General features: G+C 38.2%; 1 protein-coding gene across 1 annotated transcript in view; it reads right to left on the minus strand.

Annotated features, from left to right (window-relative positions):
• PLA2R1 (phospholipase A2 receptor 1) overlaps positions 1 to 19,229 on the minus strand; it is a 121,267-nt gene that overhangs the window by 73,954 nt on the left and 28,084 nt on the right. Inside the window, exons 4-9 of the mRNA XM_060107317.1 lie at positions 17,344 to 17,517; positions 12,030 to 12,143; positions 11,070 to 11,213; positions 7,450 to 7,644; positions 5,746 to 5,903; positions 2,792 to 2,890 (exon numbers count right to left, since the gene is read on the minus strand). Of these exons, the coding sequence (XP_059963300.1) occupies positions 2,792 to 2,890; positions 5,746 to 5,903; positions 7,450 to 7,644; positions 11,070 to 11,213; positions 12,030 to 12,143; positions 17,344 to 17,517 (884 nt within the window). The remainder of the gene's footprint in view (positions 1 to 2,791; positions 2,891 to 5,745; positions 5,904 to 7,449; positions 7,645 to 11,069; positions 11,214 to 12,029; positions 12,144 to 17,343; positions 17,518 to 19,229) is intronic.

The raw sequence follows: 19,229 nt of genomic DNA on the forward strand, positions 1-19,229 counted from the left end.
CATCATGTGACCTTATTTAATCGCTCCGTGTCTTAGTTTTCCCCTCTGTAAATATGGATAATAATAGTATTCATGGGGTTGTTCTGAGAATCAAGGGGAGAAAATGCAGGCAGAGACCCCAGAATAGAGCCAGGAACTCGGTATGAGCAAAGAGGATATAAGTATCTAGATAACGCTGTACTGTTTTTTTTTTTAAGGGTCTTTCATACTGCTTATTTCATGTTATCCCACTGAGATTAGGGACTTAGATGATCTAAGTTAGAGACTAGTGGATAAACTGGCCTGGAACCTAATTTTGGTGCAATCCAGAATGGTTTTGTCTGGATCGTCAAGTTGCGAATAGAGATTGGCTAAAATATATATATACTTTTTGGTAAAGATTATTCCTTAGTCAGCTGGCTAGCCTTTTAGAGAGAAAGCAAACAAGCTTTGGTGCCTAGACAAAACAATGACAAAAGTGTATGGCTAAGCCCTGGGAGCAAAGAAGGGTGGCTCTATTCTTTAAAATCATATGGTACAGGAGACATGGGTTCATTAGTCTTCTATATTTCAACTTAGTTATTTTAGTTCTTTCTCTTCCAATATTATAAAATCATATCACTTCTATCAGTCTATTTTTATGTATTCACCAGTTTTAAAATACACTTCATTTTGTGTCATGCCAATACTTGCCAGATTTTGATCAGATATAAAATGATTTCTGCTATACTACTCAGAAAATGTCTCAACCTTGCAGTAAATTAGAGAAAAATCTTATTTTAGAAATAAGCTATTTTAGTTCAAAACATTATTAAATGAGGCATGGATCACAGGAACACCACATCCAGCCCACCAGGATGTGCTCTGAATTCACTCCCTTAACTTCTCTCCCCAATCTTATCTGTGTGAGTAATTGACAGTGTCAGCCAGAACCCCTCCGTGGGTCACTCCAGAGGGGGCAGGGAGGTTAGACTGCTTTTGTATTTGGAAGGACAGGAGGAGGAAGGCTGACAATTTGACCTTTCTGACAAAGTACTCCTTCTTCATTAGTGGTTTTTAGATCATAGGCTGCTTAGCAAAACAAAAAACCCAAGAACTTGAACAGGCTCAAGGAAGGCGGGGGTGGGGTGGGGGGGGGAATGTGGCATAGTAATAACCGAAAAACAAAGACTCTACTATAAGCCTTTGTCCGCACAATGAAAGCGGGAAGAATAATTGATTGTATTTGTGAATATCCTTTGTACATGAGGTGCCATTTCATTTTACATGAAATCATGATGGTGACAGTACTGAAACGATTGCTCATATTATCTGGTCCCCCAAAAGTGACTCAGATGGAAATAAAATTTTTAAAAATTTCTGCTTTGAAATTATCCAGACTTATTTTATAAGTTGGTTTTGCCTGTGCAGACTGTTTAGAGAATTGCACTGAAGCAGATGGCTAAAAGAAAGGAAATTTTCAAAACCATATTCATAGATGCATAAAGAAATTAATGGAATTTTGCCATAAGAGTAAAGAACTGGCTCTGAACCCAGAATCCTTAAATATTGATAAGGCTGGTCAGAAAGAGGGAAGCAGTATACAAAAGTTTAGATAGAACATCGGTTGTTTTTGCTGTGTAAGAAGTTAATTACTCTTTCGACACAAATAAAACATGTTGAGTTGCCTTGAAAGCCACTGTAGGATGGATTTTTTTCAATATTTCTGATCAGATAGAGATTAGATCAGTGATCAGTAATAACTAATTCAGGAAATGTAATCATTAGGTAAAACGTCTGGTCACATGTCAGCTATGGCACATGTATTGTTCAGCTAAAGTGTGAAGAATAACTAATATGCTTACACATTGATGAATGAATCAAATGCAGTTTCTGAAGAGAGGGGTTATCGTTTAATTGGAACATAAGTAACTGGATTAGAAGAGAAAATAATTAAAAGAGAATTGCATAAAAACCAGATTTGTGAACATTTTGAGACTCACACAGCATAAAAATCTCCAATAGTTAAATCCAAAATTTTTAGGGGTGTGTGTGGGTGTGTGTGTGTGTGTGTGGGTGTGTGATGAGAGAGAGAGGGAATGCATGTGCTAAGGACACTGATAGATAAATTTTTTGTAACACTGCAGAATATTGAATGTATTTTAAGAAATTTAAGACATTATTTTCTACCTTTAAAGTTTAAACCTAAAGTATGTTTTTTATTATTTTTAGTACTGAAAATAGTACTTTAAGTACCAAAAATAGCTTATTACTTAAAATACAAAGTATTTTTATTATCCCTTTCCTAAATAATAAATGTGTTGCAAACATACACTTCTCTTTGTTATTGTATTTTATTCAAATATTCAAGTTTAAGAAAAGTGAAAAGGAAAACAAGACTCTGGATGCAGAAGGTCACTCTCTGACTCAAAGGAATTCATTTGCTTTCACTCTGACAGTCTTCACTGGAAGACAATGAAAACCGCGTGTGAGACAGTGTATCACATGATAGGCATTGTTTATACAGATGGTATAACAGGATCATTTACATTTCTTATCTCAGAAGAAAACTAGTCTTGGGTGGAAGTAGATGGTAAGACAACAATCCTTCGCAGAGCTGTAAATCTTTCATGTGCTCTTAGCTGATAATTGTTTGGCTTGTTACAATAGCCCACTCAGAAAAAAAAGAAGGGAAGGAAAGAAGAAAGGAAGGGAAGGAGGGGAAAGAGAGGAGGGAGCCAAGGCAGGAAAGAGAGGGAGAGAGATTCACTTTAATTTGTTGGTGGATAAATCAGTCTGGTTATGAAGTCCCTGCAATGTTCACAGCTCTTACCTTTTGGCAACCTGATTCAGTTTCAGAAAGGACATGGCCTGTTTTCTTACAAACGTAAAAAAGTGTTTCTTTGCAATTTTTAACTTTCCAGTGTCCCTCCTAAGAGAAAAAATATTACAAGATGAATGAATACACTCCATTAGTGATGCTGATAGTCAAAGTCAATAATTCTGAATTAAAATATGATTAATAATGCATGTTTCAAGGGGGCGTAATGTGTCAGGATCTTGTGTTGTTAGAAAAGGTTGATTCTCTACAGACGAGTGGGAGGTCTGGCTTTACAGTAAACTGCTCTCAACATTTTGTTAAAGATGGATAAGTAGTGATTCTCAATCCTTTGTGTGCACTGGAATCACCTGCAGGGGTTACTAAAACACAGTTGATTGGGATCCGTGTGTCTCATTCAGTAAGTCAGGTGGGACCTGAGAATTTGTATTTCTAACAAGTTTTTAGGTGATGTGAATGCTGCTGGTCTGGGGGCCACACTTTGAGGGCGACTTATATGAAACTATTCCCCTGACCAAGTGAGAATGCTGCTTCTTCTCTCCAATCACTTCTAGGTGTTAAATGAATGCTTCGCTGCTTACCTGATGCTGTATAAACCTGATGCTGGGGAAATGCCTGGAAAGCACCATGAATCACCCGAGATAACATTATCATAGCTGAACTTCATGTTCAACCCCCAGTACCCTTCATCATGAATTCTCCAAAGCCCCACTCCATTTCCTCTTTATATGACAGGCAGATACCTTCACGTTTTCTCCTAGTTCTAATGAAGGCTGTTCTCATATCTTTCATTAATGATGAAATACAATAACTGCTAACTGATTAAAATTTTATCCTCCCAAAGTATTTTTTATTTTAATACAAACCAGACCTTTAGGCTAAAACCACACCATTCAAATTCAAAATTTAGTTATCTCAGGCATAGAGTTCTAGGTGAGTAGAGAGCTCTTCCATGACCCTCAGAAACATACTATGTAGGAGGCTGACACCTTCACCTGTAAGAGCAGCCTTGTAGCCCATCCCCATGGAGTCTCCAGCAAACCATCCAGTTACAGGATATTGTCAGGCACACTGTAGTTGCTTAGTAACTATTGGATGGACAGATGAATGGTTACCAACCTCTCAGATTCAAATTGAGGTATCGACCATGTTTAGGTAACTAGTTAATTATAATAATTACATTCATATTGAGTTCAACTTTAGGGGAATAAGTGTTACTTTTTATGCATCTACTATTTAAGGAGCTACTGAGTTGCTAAAAAGGGGCCACAAAATACCACATTTATAGCAGCATTGTCCTAACACATCCAATAATATTAATACCTATCCTCACTCTCTTAAAAACAATTTCTCTGTCCAAATGTTGGCTCCTGCTTTGTGAATATGCTAAGTGAAATACCCATGTCTGTCAAATAAGAAAGGAGAATGTCAATAGGAAACTAAGATCAACTTAATTATATCAAAACTAATGAACCAATAAAGCATCAAATACTGTAGAATAAACTATAGTGGTTTTCAGCAGAGTAACACCCCAAATAAACATTTGGAGAGGTAATTGTTCCCCCTCAAGTGTGACTCTGAGACACTGCCTGAGCACTATCATTGTAACTTCATGGATTTGTGACAGCCTTGAAAGATAAAACAATGAAATGTGTCATAAAGTAAGTGCTTAAAAAAAAATGCTTAGACATTTCCCATGCTTGGCTGGCACAATCACTTTGTCAAGCTACTTAAGTAACATTTAATAAACTGCTTCTTGGGGGAACTTGATACAGTATCCTGGTGTCTTAAAAGAGTAAGCTTGCCTACCAAATCCCAATAACCTCCTAAAACTTCACCAGTGATTTCAGTAGCTATCTGATCAAAGAGATTGTCTATTCTAAACATATTTAAAAAAACCCTTCAAATGTCTTGGGATTAAACAAATTCTGTATAATCAGAGGTTTTAGATAAATGAGAGACTAGCACATAAAGGTAAGTGTAATGTTAAGGTCACTGGGACCATCACATTCATGTGAAGAAAAGAGCAAGGTTTTCCGTTGATTCTCAGTTTTCAAAGAGGTTACACACAGTGTTGAAATCCTTTTATGTTAAGAAGGTAATGGAGCTAAAAAACCATCACCTTCCAGAGTAATTTCCCAACTCCTTGGTTCTTCCCCTCATCTTCACCAGGGTGGTCAGTGGCACCCCCATCCACCAAAATGGTGGGTGCTCAAACGAAAAATCTACCTGTTTCTCACCCCCATGTCTGCTTTAGCAACAATTCCTGTCTTCTAGAGGATCCTTGAATCTGTCTTCTTGTCTCCATATTCACTACCCTAATTCAACCACAGGAGTAGCTTCCAAACTGGTCTCTCTGCTTCCACTCTCTTCTCTCCAATCAATTCTCTATGTAGCAGCCACAGTTGCTCTTAAAATATAAATCAGGTCATGCTTTCGTCTCCTTGAAGCCCTTTAGTGGGTCCTATCCCAGGCCTATAAGCCTCACATTTTTGCATTCTCCCTGCCCCATCTCCTACCACCTTTCACCGTCCATACCTCCACACCATCCTGGTCTCCTTTTTGATTATCAAACATGGCAAGCCTTGGCCTGCCTTTGGGCAGCTGCCCCCTGCCTGGAATGCTCTCCTGCTCTTCAAGAGATTTTTTTTTCTTCAAGTCCCAGCTTAAATGCCACCTCTTCAGAGAGCCCTCCTTGACTGTCTTGTCTGAAGTAGCTGTCCCAACCCAAGTTTCTCACCATCTTGAACCTATGTCCTCAGAGCTATCATCACAACTATAATTACCATGTGTTTTTAGTGTGTATATGTTTTACTGCTTAGTGTGGAAGCCCCAGGAGGAGCAGGCATTGTGCCTGTCTTGGTCTCTGCCACAGACCAAGTCCCTGGCACAGGTGGCCCTCAGTACAAGTCCAGCAAAGTGAGCATTGAACAAATGAATCAACTTACAGATTGCTCTGCTGAGACACATAGCTGGCTTCTATTTGGAAAAATTTGGGGCTCAAGTGTGTGCCAATTAGTAAAGATGACTGAGGAGCCATCAGACCATTCAAAGGAAACTGGAATTTTATTGTTGCTCAAACCAATCCATGTTTCTGATGCATTTTCTGCAAGAGATAAACGTAAATTACTTACAAGAATCCTAGTATCTGCAAAGGTGATAACACAGAGGGGTTATTACCAATATATACCACTTTGCATGTGATTCCTTCTTTGTTTCTTCTTGGAATGAAACCTGTTTAAGTTTTGGTATAAAATACCTGCTTAAACCTTTCCCCCCTTAATCTATCCAGATCTGCTCAATATAGGCCTTATAAGTGAGGCAGAGTGTCAGTGAAAGCCAGGGCAAGGACAAAGCTTAAGCAAGTCAGATTGCCAGGACTCTAGTTAGTTTGTGCTACAGTATGGAAAGTACATCTGAAAAGTCTGGTTTTTCTTCTACCCCTAAAAAGGAAAAATAAGAAGGTCAATCGAATTAAGAAAAGGCACTTAGAAAAAAAACCTTTTAATGATGTCTAGCTTTACTTTTTTTTCTTTTGGCTAGGAAAAAAAAAAGGAGCAGAAATTCTTAGAAGCATTGAATAGGAGCAGTGGGGTTGCCGGAAAAGTAAATAAAATAAAGCTTGCCAGTCTAGGTAGGGTGAAAAGACCCTCGATGGCTGGGAGAGTGTTCCAGTGTCCCGCTGACACAGAGGCAGCCACAGGATTCTTTCAATCCCAAATGCAAAGGGTGAGGAACAATGACAGAAGGAGTTTTGTTTTCACTCCAAACTAAAACCTAACATTGAAATAGAGTAGATGCTGGATTTTTCCACTAAAAATAGATGTACTCTCAGTCAATGATTTCAATGTTTTCCAGCAGAATTCTGTGTCCATATATGACATAGGTAGGGGCAGATCTGCTCTGGTGGGTAAAGTTGGGTGGAGGCCTCAGAGCTTGGAACCCCTGAACATGCTACACAGCTTGAAAAACACCACACCAAATAAATTACCCATTTTCACTGGCTAAAGTTATTTAAATATAATCATTTTTGTAAGGAATTTCCTTTATTGCTTGGATTACATGGCCACAGCACATTACTGCTATCTAGTGCCCATTATGCTAAATTACAGGTTCAGGTTTTTTTTTTTTTTTTTTTTTTTTTGCGGTATGCGGGCCTCTCACTGTTGTGGCCTCCCCCGTTGCGGAGCACAGGCTCCGGACGCGCAGGCTCTGGACGCGCAGGCTCAGCGGCCATGGCTCATGGGCCCAGCCGCTCCGCGGCATATGGGATCCTCCCAGACCGGGGCACGAACCCGTATCCCCTGCATCGGCAGGCGGACTCTCAACCACTTGCGCCACCAGGGAGGCCCAGGTTCAGGTTTTTTAAATTAGAAGTTTCAGGAAATGACCTTTCCCCCTTAAAAAAAAAAAAAAAACCCAAAATGAAAGCATGTAATATATCTGGCATCTATGAGATGTTACAAAGTTTCTGAATATGTATTTTGTAAAAATTCAGTGAATTTTCACTCCTGGACATTATTTGGAAATTTCAGATACATGTGCCATAAAGAATCAATTTTAAATTGCTTAATTTCTTTTCAACTTCACTAATAAAGAGAGTTACTACATTATATTTCATACTTCTTAAACCAAAGACATTTGGCACTCACCATCTCCAAGGAGGGTTACAAGAAACTCCACTTCTGCTAATGAATCTATGTCTATTAATGCACTGTTGTTGGACTGGCAAGAATGCAAAGCTTCATTCCAGGTCTTTTTTTCTTTCTGAAGTTTATAGCAATTACGATTGTGGGGATTCCAGCCAGGCTCACAGTGGGTAGCATAATATTTCCAAGCATCGTTTTCTTTTCGAACCAACAAAAAACAAAGTTATTTTCCACAATTGTTTTAACATTACTTATTACCCCCAATATAAATCACCATTAATATATGATTATTTTTTAAATTTGAAAAACAGAAGCATATGATACAATAAGATATAGATCATAGCATTCTAGATCTTCAGACTTGAAAATGATCCCATCTATGATCTGGATCTAGGATCTAATGGATCTCAATGCTTCATTTTCCAGATGAGCTATCTAAGGCACAAAGAGGTTAAGGAGACTTGATAAAGGTCATACAACCAAAGTGAGAGTCAGGGCTAGATATAAAATGTAGCATTTAGAGCTATCCATTTAAAAAAACCTTTTTACACTAAAAGAGGAGTATTATGGAACACAATTTAAATGCTTTTTAAAGGATTTTTATATACAGTATTAGGTGGGGGGGGTGTAGATAGTTATTCTCAGCTGAAAAGAATCTGAAATTCTGGCCCCTTTATCTAGAATAGAGATGATAGCTTTTATTTTGGGGGTCAGGCTGAGTGCCTCTGATGTCCCTCTGGGTTCATATGGACTCTGGGTTCGACTTACAGCCAAGTAATGCCACGGTGCTTTAACACTGACAGGGAAGGCAGCTGTGTGCATGCCAACTTTGGCTCTCCTCTTCTAGGAGCTTGCCCCCAGCCTGATGACAGCATTTTTACTTTATTTTATTAACCACAACTGGGTGCCTCCCTTAAGCACTAACTTAGTTAGAAACAACTTCACTGCTAATTTGGGAAACAAGACATTCTTTTAAAATCGCTTCTAGGACTCTGACAGCTATTAGAATCACAGTGGATGAATGTTAGAACATTTAGATAGATAGATAATATCAACCTAAAAACACAGTCACAGAATCCCTTAAAAAAATGAACCCTAAACTTCACTCTAGAGGTAAGATAAAAAGATAAAAGAGGAACTTCTCTGATTGACGCAAGGGTGGAGATAAGGAAGGAACCTGGGGACCCTGGATGCACAGTTGGAAGACACTGGACTAGATCATCAAAAGTATTTGTTGGACTTGAAACAACAGCAAATAATCCAAACAAACTTAGCTTAGCTGCCATCATTTCTGGTCTTCTGACCTCAATTAATAGATCAGGAGAGCAAATAAAATTGAAGAACAGAAGGATAGCAGGAGGCAGTGCAGGAGGGCATAAGAAAAAAAAATGAAGACAGAAGAAATTGAGGCAGGAAAATGAAAGGAAAAGGGGGAGGGACAGGACAATAACAGTGATAGCAATGTCAGCACATTCTTGACATAATGAAAAAATCTCTATGTAAAAAAATGATGAGATGCTTCTTCTCCTCAACCCCATATTCTACAATATCTTTAGGCTTAGCTACTTAAAGGAAAATAAAAGTTAAAGCTTAATTGTAAGAGGGTGTGGAGAAAAGGGAACCCTCCTACACTGTTGGCAGGAACATAAATTGGTACAACCATTATAGAAAACAGTAAGGAGGTTCCTTAAAAAGCTGAAAATAGAGTTACCATATGATCCTGCAATCCCACTCCTGAAAACTCCAGAAAAGATGAAAACTCTAATTCAAAAATATACATTCATCCCAATGTTCATAGCAGCACTATTTACAGTAGCCAAGATATGGAAGCAACCTAAATGTCCATCGACACATGAATGGATAAAGAAGATATGGTACATATATACAATGGAGTACTACCCAGCCATAAAAAAGAATGAGATAATGCCATTTGTAGCAACATGAATGGACCTAGAGATTATCATACTAAATGAAGTAAGTCAGACAAAGACAAATATCATATGATACCACTTATGTGTGGAATCTAAAAAAATGATACAAATGAACTTACTTATAAAAGAGAAATAGACTCACAGACATTGAAAACAAACTTATGGGTATCAAAGGGGAAAGGGGGGGAATAAATTAGATGATTGGGATTAAGAGATACACACTACTCTATGTAAAATAGACAAACAGCAAGGACCTACTGTATAGCACAGGGAAATATATTCAGTATCTTGTCATAACCTATAATGGAAAAGAATCTGAAAAATAATATATATATATACACAACTAAATCACTTTGCTATACACCTGAAACTAACACAATATTGTAAATTAACATAACATAATATCGTAAATTAAAAAGCTTAATTGGGGAGTTCCCTTGTGGTGCAGTGGTTAAGAATCTGCCTACTAATGCAAGGGATATGGGTTCGATCCCTGGTCCCGGAAGATCCCACATGCCGCGGAGCAACTAAGCCCGTGAGCCACAACTACTGAGCCTGTGCTCTAGAGCCTGCAAGCCACAACTACTGAAGCCAGCGTGCCCATGCTCCACAAGAGAAGCCACCACAATGAGAAGCCCGCGCACGTCGATGAAGAGTAGCCCCTGCTCGCCACAACTTGAGAAACCCCGCACACAGCAATGAAGACTCAACGTAGCCAAAAAATAAATAAATAAATCTATAAAAAATAAAATAAAATAAAAAAGCTTAACTGTAAGGGATAATATTTTAGAAAGATAATTCAGATTATTATTTTAAATGTAGAGTTGTTTCTAATTATGCTGGTAATGATTCTTTTTTTTTTTTTTTTTTTTTTTTTTTTTTGCGGTATGTGGGCCTCTCACTGTTGTGGCCTCTCCCGTTGCAGAGCACAGGCTCCGGAGGTGCAGGCTCAGCGGCCATGGCTCACGGGCCCAGCTGCTCCGCGGCATGTGGGATCTTCCCAGACCGGGGCATGAACCCGTGTCCCCTGCATCGGCAGGCGGACTCTCAACCACTGCGCCACCAGGGAAGCCCTGGTAATGATTCTTTAAAAATGGTTATGTTTTTATCTCTACCTCCTGAGTTCAGACATTAATTTCATAGAAACTAAGAAGAAGTAATAGATCTTAACAATAGAAATAACTGAGCTTCAGGTACTAGATTGTAATTATGTGGTATTTAAGTCTTAGGTACACCTAAAAGTTTTGTTTGTTATTTCAAGGAGGAAGTATTACTAATAAGAGATATAGAGTATGATAGGAGATCGATGAAGTAAAGAATTTTATAAAACTATTTTCTAATTCATATGTTTAATTTCTAGGGTAACCATAAATAAAACTCAACTAGAATAGAAAATGAAGCATATCTTGTTTTTATAAGGCAGAATGAATAAGAAAGCAAAGTTTTTAAAAAGAGAGGGAGAAAATGTTTTCTATACTTAGGTTATTTTGCTTTAGTTTTTAGTAAAAACCTAAATGCATTTATTAAATTCATGGTGCCTTTGGAATAACAGATCTTATCTTGTTACACATTTTTATTCATATAAAAACTAGCCTTAGCTAAGTTTAAATTATTAGCAAAAAATAAAGGACTTTGAATATATTGAGAGGGCAAGTAAGCAACTTATAAAAACAGCTTAAAATAAAAACTCACCAACTACTTCGTGATCAGTATGGTTTAGATATTTTTTACATATGTAAGGCAAAGTGGACTCACAATCCCGACTTCTCCAGGCATTTGGCATAAATGCATTAAAAGTTCCACAGTGATATTCAACAAATGGCTCAAAATTTATTTCTGAAAATACAATGTATGTGTATTTAATGTTAGAAGCAAAAGCAGTTAGTTCAATATATACTGAAATGTAGTTTTAGCATCAAGGAGACAGCCCTTCTCTCTGGCATATGTAGTAAATCCTATAAGATATTACATTTATGATTTTGCAGTTGAAGTCCAGGCATGACAATGAAATGATTTCCCAAAGATAGCAACAGCTGATTTTATTGTTTTAAGGTAGAGAGATATTTTGCAATCTGTTGCTATTTTTTTTCACAAAATGCAATCGTACTTTATTATATTTTCTAGTTATTCAAGGTTCAACTATAACCATCTTTTAAACAACACATTTAAACAGAATGTGAGTGCGTTGTATTACATAGTTAATGTAATTGACTTAGAATCCATAAGAAAAACCAATTTTCCTTTTTTTGTGCGAGACATACTGATGTAAGACAGTAATTGATCATGTCTTTGGAGGGCAAAGGTTAACTGAAGAGAGAGGAAATTGACTAGGAGAGAGTGGGAAAAAATATACGAAAACGATCTGTACATAAACATCTACTTCTGAGATTTAATTTCTTATCTCTGTTGCTATTTTTAAAACAACTGACTAGAATCTTGGTTTTGACCCAAATCCACCTGCAACCTTGGCTTACCTTCTCGGCCTCCATTTTCTCGTTTGGAAAAGCATGCCTTATAGAAATTCAATCAGGCTTTAAAAATGTTTATAAGCCACTTTCACAATAACACGTCATATACATATGTGGGAAATATTGCTATTTTAGGCTATGGGACGATGCCCCCTGTTGAAGGTAAACAAAACGCTGCAGGTACCTGGGTTCCAGTTCAGATAGTTGAGTGGTGTTCTATCAGACCACTGCCAACCAGCATTTTCATCTAGCTGATTCAGACCTATCCACACTTCCACTGCTTCACTGCCAAAGTGCTCTGAAATAAGAGAAATACGGAGTTTCAAAAAAAAATCAATGTTACACGTCTTTCTTGTTTTCCTGTTCCTGGGGCATGGAGTCATAAATTAACTCCATTAATGGCAGAAAAGAGTTTAAGTGCTACTAAAGCACCCACCCTGTTGCTTCAGAGTAAAAAAAGCCAGCCTGAGAAACATGGCAGTCTCCTAAAGGCCACTGACAGCAACTGTGAAGTGTTTAATCTAAGCACACAGGAATGCTGCCTCTCAACAGTCGTCAATCCATCAATAGTTCATGGTTTCAAATCTGAGACCATCTGACCTGTGTGAGCTTACCCACTTGAGGGTTTTAGAGGGGGAAGGAGGAAGTGCCCAGGGCCAGTCCTACAAAGTGCCCCTCTGTCTTCCTTTTTTTTTGCCATGTGTGTCTGGTGGCCTCAATCTGGAGGCTCAGGACTCAAGTATGCTGAGCTCAGGCTACCTCAGGCCCTGAGAAAGAGGAATAGGAAGAAATGCTATTAAATCTCTATAATGGGTATGTGTGTGCAGCGACATAATGTTTACACTTGTCAATACTCTTGAAATATTTCACAGTTAAAAAATTGAACAACGTAGAGGACCTTTTCCTTAGGGGTCTGGCTAGGAAGGGGAAGGCATATTAAGTGTTGTTAGTGTCGGGAGGCAGGCCCTCAAATTTAAGGTATGCTAAAGAAATGGGGGGAGGGCTGTCCAGTCGAGAGCCAATGGGGGTTGTCTGGCCAAGAGGAGAGCATAATCCAAGGGACCAGAGTATGTAGAGGGATCAATAGCAGGTTGGCCAATCCAAAAATGGGCAGAAGACCTCAACAGACTTTTCTCCAAAGAAGATATACAGATAACCAACAAATACATGAAAGGATGCTCAACATCATTAATCATTAGAGAAATGCAAATCAAAACTACAATGAGATATCATCTTACACCAGTCAGAATGGCCATCATCAAAAAATCTAGAAACAATGAATGCTGGAGAGGGTGTGGAGAAAAGGGAACCCTCTTGCACTGTTGGTGGGAATGTAAATTGATACAGCCACTATGGAGAACAGTATGGAGGTTCTTTAAAAAACTAAAAATAGAACTACCATACGACCCAGCAATCCCACTATTGGGCATATACCTTGAGAAAACCATAATTCAGAAAGAGTCATGTACCACAATGTTCATTGCAGCTCTATTTACAATAGCCAGGACATGGAAGCAACCTAAGTGTCCATCGACAGATGAATGGATAAACAAGATGTGGCACATACATACAATGGACTATTACTCAGCCATAAAAAGAAACGAAATTGAGTTATTTGTAGTGAGGTGGATGGACCTAGAGTCTGTCATACAGAGTGAAGTTAAGTCAGGAAGAGAAAAGCAAATACCGTATGCTAACACATATATATGGAATCCTCAAAAAAAAAATGGTCATGAAGAACCTAGGGGCAAGACGGGAATAAAGACGCAGACCTGCTAGAGAATGGACTTGAGGACACGGGGAGGTGGAAGGGTAAGCTGGGATGAAGTGAGAGAGTGGCATGGACATATATACACTACCAAATGTAAAACAGATAGCTAGTGGGAAGCAACCGCATAGCACAGGGAGATCAGCTTGGTGCTTTGTGACCACCTAGAGAGGTGGGATAGGGAGGGTGGGAGGGAGACTCAAGAGGGAGGAGATATGGGGATACATGTATATGTATAGCTGATTCACTTTGTTATAAAGCAGAAACTAACACACCATTGTAAAGCAATTATACTCCAATAAAGATGTTAAAAAAATAGCAGGTTGGGGCCATGAGCAGTGCAAATGCTTCTTCAGCTTGGTGTGGGAGAAAGCTTTCTGTAGTCCCCTTCTCCTAACCATTGTGCCTCAGCTCCTCCTGTTTTCATTCAATTCCAATTTTGTTATCAATGCTATGTAGAAACATGTGCCTTGACATGCTTGTGTAGAAAAATATGCTTATCAAAATTGTAGAATTAGAGGAAATTTTTCTTTCGTTTTCCTTTTTGTGCACCTGAACTTTAAAAAATTACTCTAGAACAAACATGTACCATGCGTGCTGTAATATTTGGGGAAAAAACAGTGTCAGAGACTTTAGTGAAAGTAACTAATTTTGTGACACTTTCAAATGTTACCATTGAATCTTCTAATCTATAAAGGAGAGCATTGATCCCTTATGATTCATCTGCTTCAGAACCCAATTTATTCTGAGCCAGATGCAGGGGCCCTGCCTGAGACTGAGACCCTGGCAGATAAGAGTTATAAATAGGGTGACTGTATGTCCCTGTTTGCCTGGAAAATTCATGGCTTATGCTGGTAGTTCCAGAATAAGTATTGATGGCAGAACCTTTTACTCTTCAAAGAGTCTCAGTTTGGATGATCGATTGTATGGTCACCAAGGTTGTAAAGATTAGTGCATTCACATCACAAGGCTGCAGCACCTTCTGTGATTGGGTATTTCGAAACAACAGTGGAAAACTGGAGGAAGCTAAACCTTTAAGGAAAGAGAAAAAGGTGCTTTATAATTTTGAGATCCCTGAAATCACTGGACAGAAACAGCGTAACATTAATGGGCCCTGCCTTTCCAAGTTTCTGGGGCATAAACACAAGTCTCTTCCTAATGACTATTTGGTTAGTCCTTCCAATAGCACCATTTGATTAAATCATCTAACTGGTATCGTCATGACAGAAGGCAGAATGGAAGATGGATTGACAAGATGGAGAAATTTCCACATTTCATATCGGGGTAAGTACCAAGTGCTGCTTTCAAGTAATCTACTTAAAATATTTAAGTATTAATTATTCTTACCTTAGAATTATTTTGAATACCCTCTTTGTGACTGTTTTAACAGTACATATAAAAAAAGCATTGTATAATTTCTTATCTGTGTTTAAAAGTACAAAAATAACCTATTTAGCTTTACAAGTAAATTGGCTCACAATTCTATAATAATAAATGCAAACTTAAATTCCTTTGGCTATTTCCTGGCATTTGTGGCAGTTTAGATAATTCCTTATACCATAGTTAATGTTCATCAGCGATTAACAAGAAACAGTAGACTATTCTCAACATTAAAAAATACCTTGGTCAGAACAAGCTTCTGTCTTTATGAATACTCTTCTGTTTTCCCAACCTAAACAATCCCTGAAATCTAATTATAAAATTGTGGTATTTAAATCAAAGTCTCTGACATATCTTATTCCTTTAATCTTTATTCAAGTCTGATAAGTCCAAACCCTCTTATTAAAGATCCCAGCAGTCAAAATAGATAACAATTGTAATTCATAAGTGGTGCACAGAATTTTCTATAAATACCATTACAGGCTAATAATGATTTTGGAAATGGGTGTTTTCCTGCAATGTGACTCACTCAGATCAGTTTCCGTGATAATTTGCAAGTCTGTGGGGAAAGGGGCAGACATATACTGTTCATGCATTTGTTACAATCCTTCTAGAAGTTATTAATGACTTTCAAAAGCCTTAAAATGTGCTTCCTCTTCCACCCAGTGAATCCACTTCTACAAACATAGAGAGAAATAATCAGGGACCTAAGCACAAAAGTATGTGAGGGATGGTTTTACATAGCAACAAATAAGTAAATAAAAACAAAATAAAGAATTTCATCTACCTATCCCTATCTAATATTTGGAGATTAGCTAAATATATTATCTCTAACCTGTATCGCTATGTAACCATTAAAAACTATGATGTAGATCTATATTTATAGACATGGACAGATGTTCATTCTATGCAGGTAAATTACATAAGCATGTTACTAAACTGTGCACATAGTTGCTGTTAAATGTTTAACACATATGAGTGTTTGTTTTGTGTGCCAGGCACTTTTCTAAATTTTCACCTCTTCTATAACATGTAATTCTCACCACCAAAAAGTAGGTATTTTTATTATTTCCATTTGATAGAGGGGGGAAGTTGAGGCACAGAGAGGTTAAGTTACTTCTTTAGCACTGCTGGTAAGTGATGGAGGTGGGATTCAAACCCATGCAGGTGGCTCTTTGGCCCCTGTTCCTAACCTCTGTGCAACAAATGCCTCATCTTTTTATTCAATATCATTTTTCATAGATACTATGGATTATGCATGCATTTGTATGGTTTTTTTTTTTTTTTTTTTTTTTTTTTTTTTTTGCGGTATGCGGGCCTCTCACTCTTGTGGCCTCTCCCGTTGTGGAGCACAGGCTCCGGACGCACAGGCTCAGCGGCCATGGCTCACGGGCCTAGCTGCTCCACGGCACGTGGGATCCTCCCGGACTGGGGCACGAACCCGTGTCCCCTGCATTGGCAGGCGGACTCTCAACAACTGCGCCACCAGGGAAGCCCTGTATGGGGTTTTTTTTGCAGAAGAAACATGGTTATCTCTGGATTGTGGAACTATGAGAGTTTTTCCTTTGGTTTTCTTTCTGTATACTTGAACTTTTAAAATTATCCTAGAATAATTTTATTATTGTTATTCTAGAAGAAACATGTGCAATATAGTTTGGAGGAAAAAGCATCAGAAACTTTTAATGAAAGTGACTAATTTTGTGACACTTTCAAATGTTTCAGAAAGATTTTTAAATGCTGCATGTACACATCTACAAACACATTTAATCTATAAAAGAGAAGTAAAAAGAGAGTTTAGGTGAGAGGTAAAATAGATCAGACCCAGCTCCTTAGCAGTCTTTTGACAGTTTATGTTATTACTTTACAGCATTAGTTAACATGTGTGTGCTTTTGCTTTTCCAATTAAATTTTAAGTTCTTTGGCATCCACTTGAAACTCTACTACACACAGTGACTGACAGGTAAGATTTTGCTTAATTAGTAAACAGCTTAATTATTTATAAATGGAAACGGAATGGCTAAGCTCCCCAGCAAAGCAGGAATTCGGACTTAAGTTTAGAAGTCTCCCTATGCACTTGTTGGAGCTGAAAATTCTCCTCGGTCCCTTGCTGTAGGCTCAACTTCTCTTTTCCAGGGGGGAGAAAATAAGAGAGGCACGGCCAGGTGTCAAATGGAATGGCCCAGGGTTCAGGTCAAAATTCTGGGTGTGAGTTTGGGCCATGTTAGTAACAGAAAAATATTTTCCAAGGGACCTTTTTTTTCCAGAAGGTATCTTGGCATACATGGACATAACTGTAAACACCAATCATTTTAATTGTACCAACATCAATGTGCATCATCCACCTACTTACTCCTTACGAAATTTTCTTCAGTCTCATCTGCAATACTTAATAAAGCACCTCCTTGCATCTGGCATGAAGAGTGTGCCTCGCTCCAGGAGAGGGAGGAAAGCAGGTTGAATTGGTAGCAAATGTGTGAATTGAGATCCTTCTCCCAGACAGCGTCACAACCCACCTCTGTAGATGCTGCAAACAAAATCCATTAAAACATTATAATCTTATTTTATTTATACAGCGATATATTTCTAAGGTGAATTTGAATGGCATGATTCCAACTTGCAACTCCTAAAACTTCAGAGCCCTTACCTATTCTTGATTAGGTCTTTATGATGAAATCTGCATTGTTTTCCCATAAACACTTTATGGTAAAACTTGTTCAAGATTGAAAGGAAATTCAAGAAATTATCAATAGGGCTTCCCTGGTGGCGCAGTGGTTGAGAATCTGCCGGCCAATGCAGGGGACACGGGTTCGAGCCCTGGTCTGGGAGGATCCCACATGCCGCGGAGCAACTAGGCCCGTGAGCCACAACTACTGAGCCTGCGTGCCTGGAGCTTGTGCTCCACAACAAGAGAGGCTGCGATAGTGAGAGGCCCGCGCACCGCGATGAGGAGTGGCCCCCGCTCGCCGCAACCAGAGAAAGCCCTCGCACAGAAACGAAGACCCAACACAGCCATAATGAATGAATGAATGAATTAATTAATTAATTAATTAAAAAAAAGAAATTATCAATAAAGAAGCTCTGATCCTTTCTCAGAAAATGACATTAGCTATTTTTAAGAGAAGGAAATATAATTGGAGTATAGATATTTGTGAAAATAACATCTGAATCCTTTAAAGTCAGAACTTTATACTGAAAGCTGTGTGAACTGAAGTAGTTATTTGAGATAGATGCAAATATTATTTCCAAAAGCTTTTCCCTGCAAATACCAAAATGCTAGATGGAATAAAAGGGATACAGAAACATGACTCTAAAATGAACAGAAGTTTTCAAATAAACATTGAGGACAGGAACACTGATATTTAGTTTAAGAAAGCTCTTTCAGTCAAAAGGAGGAGAAGCAAAATCCACTTGCAAAACATTGGCCAAGGATTGTGTAGTTTGCTTAAAAGTAAATTTAATAAAATATGATACGTGGATCTGAAATCTGAAGTTTATTGAAATAACCGAAAATGAAGACCTACTTTGGGTGCTTTTGCTGAAATTTTAAATCAAAGCCTAAGGTGATCCTAAGCAGCCATAAAAATTACCTGAAATCAAACTCAGCCAAAGAATTTCAGAGTGTAGACAATGTGAACCATGCTACAGCATGACTGTAACTGATGGTCAGACAATCTGCTAAAATCTAGAACAACTTTTCCCGAAGTGCAATCCACACAGTATTACAACTTCAAGAGCTCTCTAGGAAAAGCTGGGACATAGTGCATATGTAGCCTCCTCTGGGGAAGTCATAATATACAATAGCATATTAAAGGCTCTGAGAAGTTCTCTAATAAAGAAACAGCTTAATTTTAATTCAGTATACTTCAAACTTATTGGACAATGAAATCGTTTTGGTTTGTTTTCTTTTTCCCACAATACTTAGTTAGATGGCTCCCTTGGGAATGTGGGAAGTTTGTTTTCATGTCTGGTTGCATTGTGCCTTCCCCAGAACTGAGTTAGTTCAGGAGAAGTTATTATATAAATCTTAGGCTGTCTACAGAGTTTCCTGACTGACACATGGATTTATAGAAGGATCCAAGATTGAAGGAGGATCTATCACCAAGAAGACAAGTCTATCACCAAGGAAAACTGTAGGAAAAGGAAGGGAAAGGGAGGAGGACATCTTCAGTAATCATCTTGCCCTGGTGGCTGAAATTTCCCCATTGAGTTTGAATACTTAGAGACCGTCTTCAGTTA

This window comes from Mesoplodon densirostris, chromosome 8, assembly GCF_025265405.1.
Source record: "Mesoplodon densirostris isolate mMesDen1 chromosome 8, mMesDen1 primary haplotype, whole genome shotgun sequence".
Taxonomy (NCBI): domain Eukaryota; kingdom Metazoa; phylum Chordata; class Mammalia; order Artiodactyla; family Ziphiidae; genus Mesoplodon; species Mesoplodon densirostris.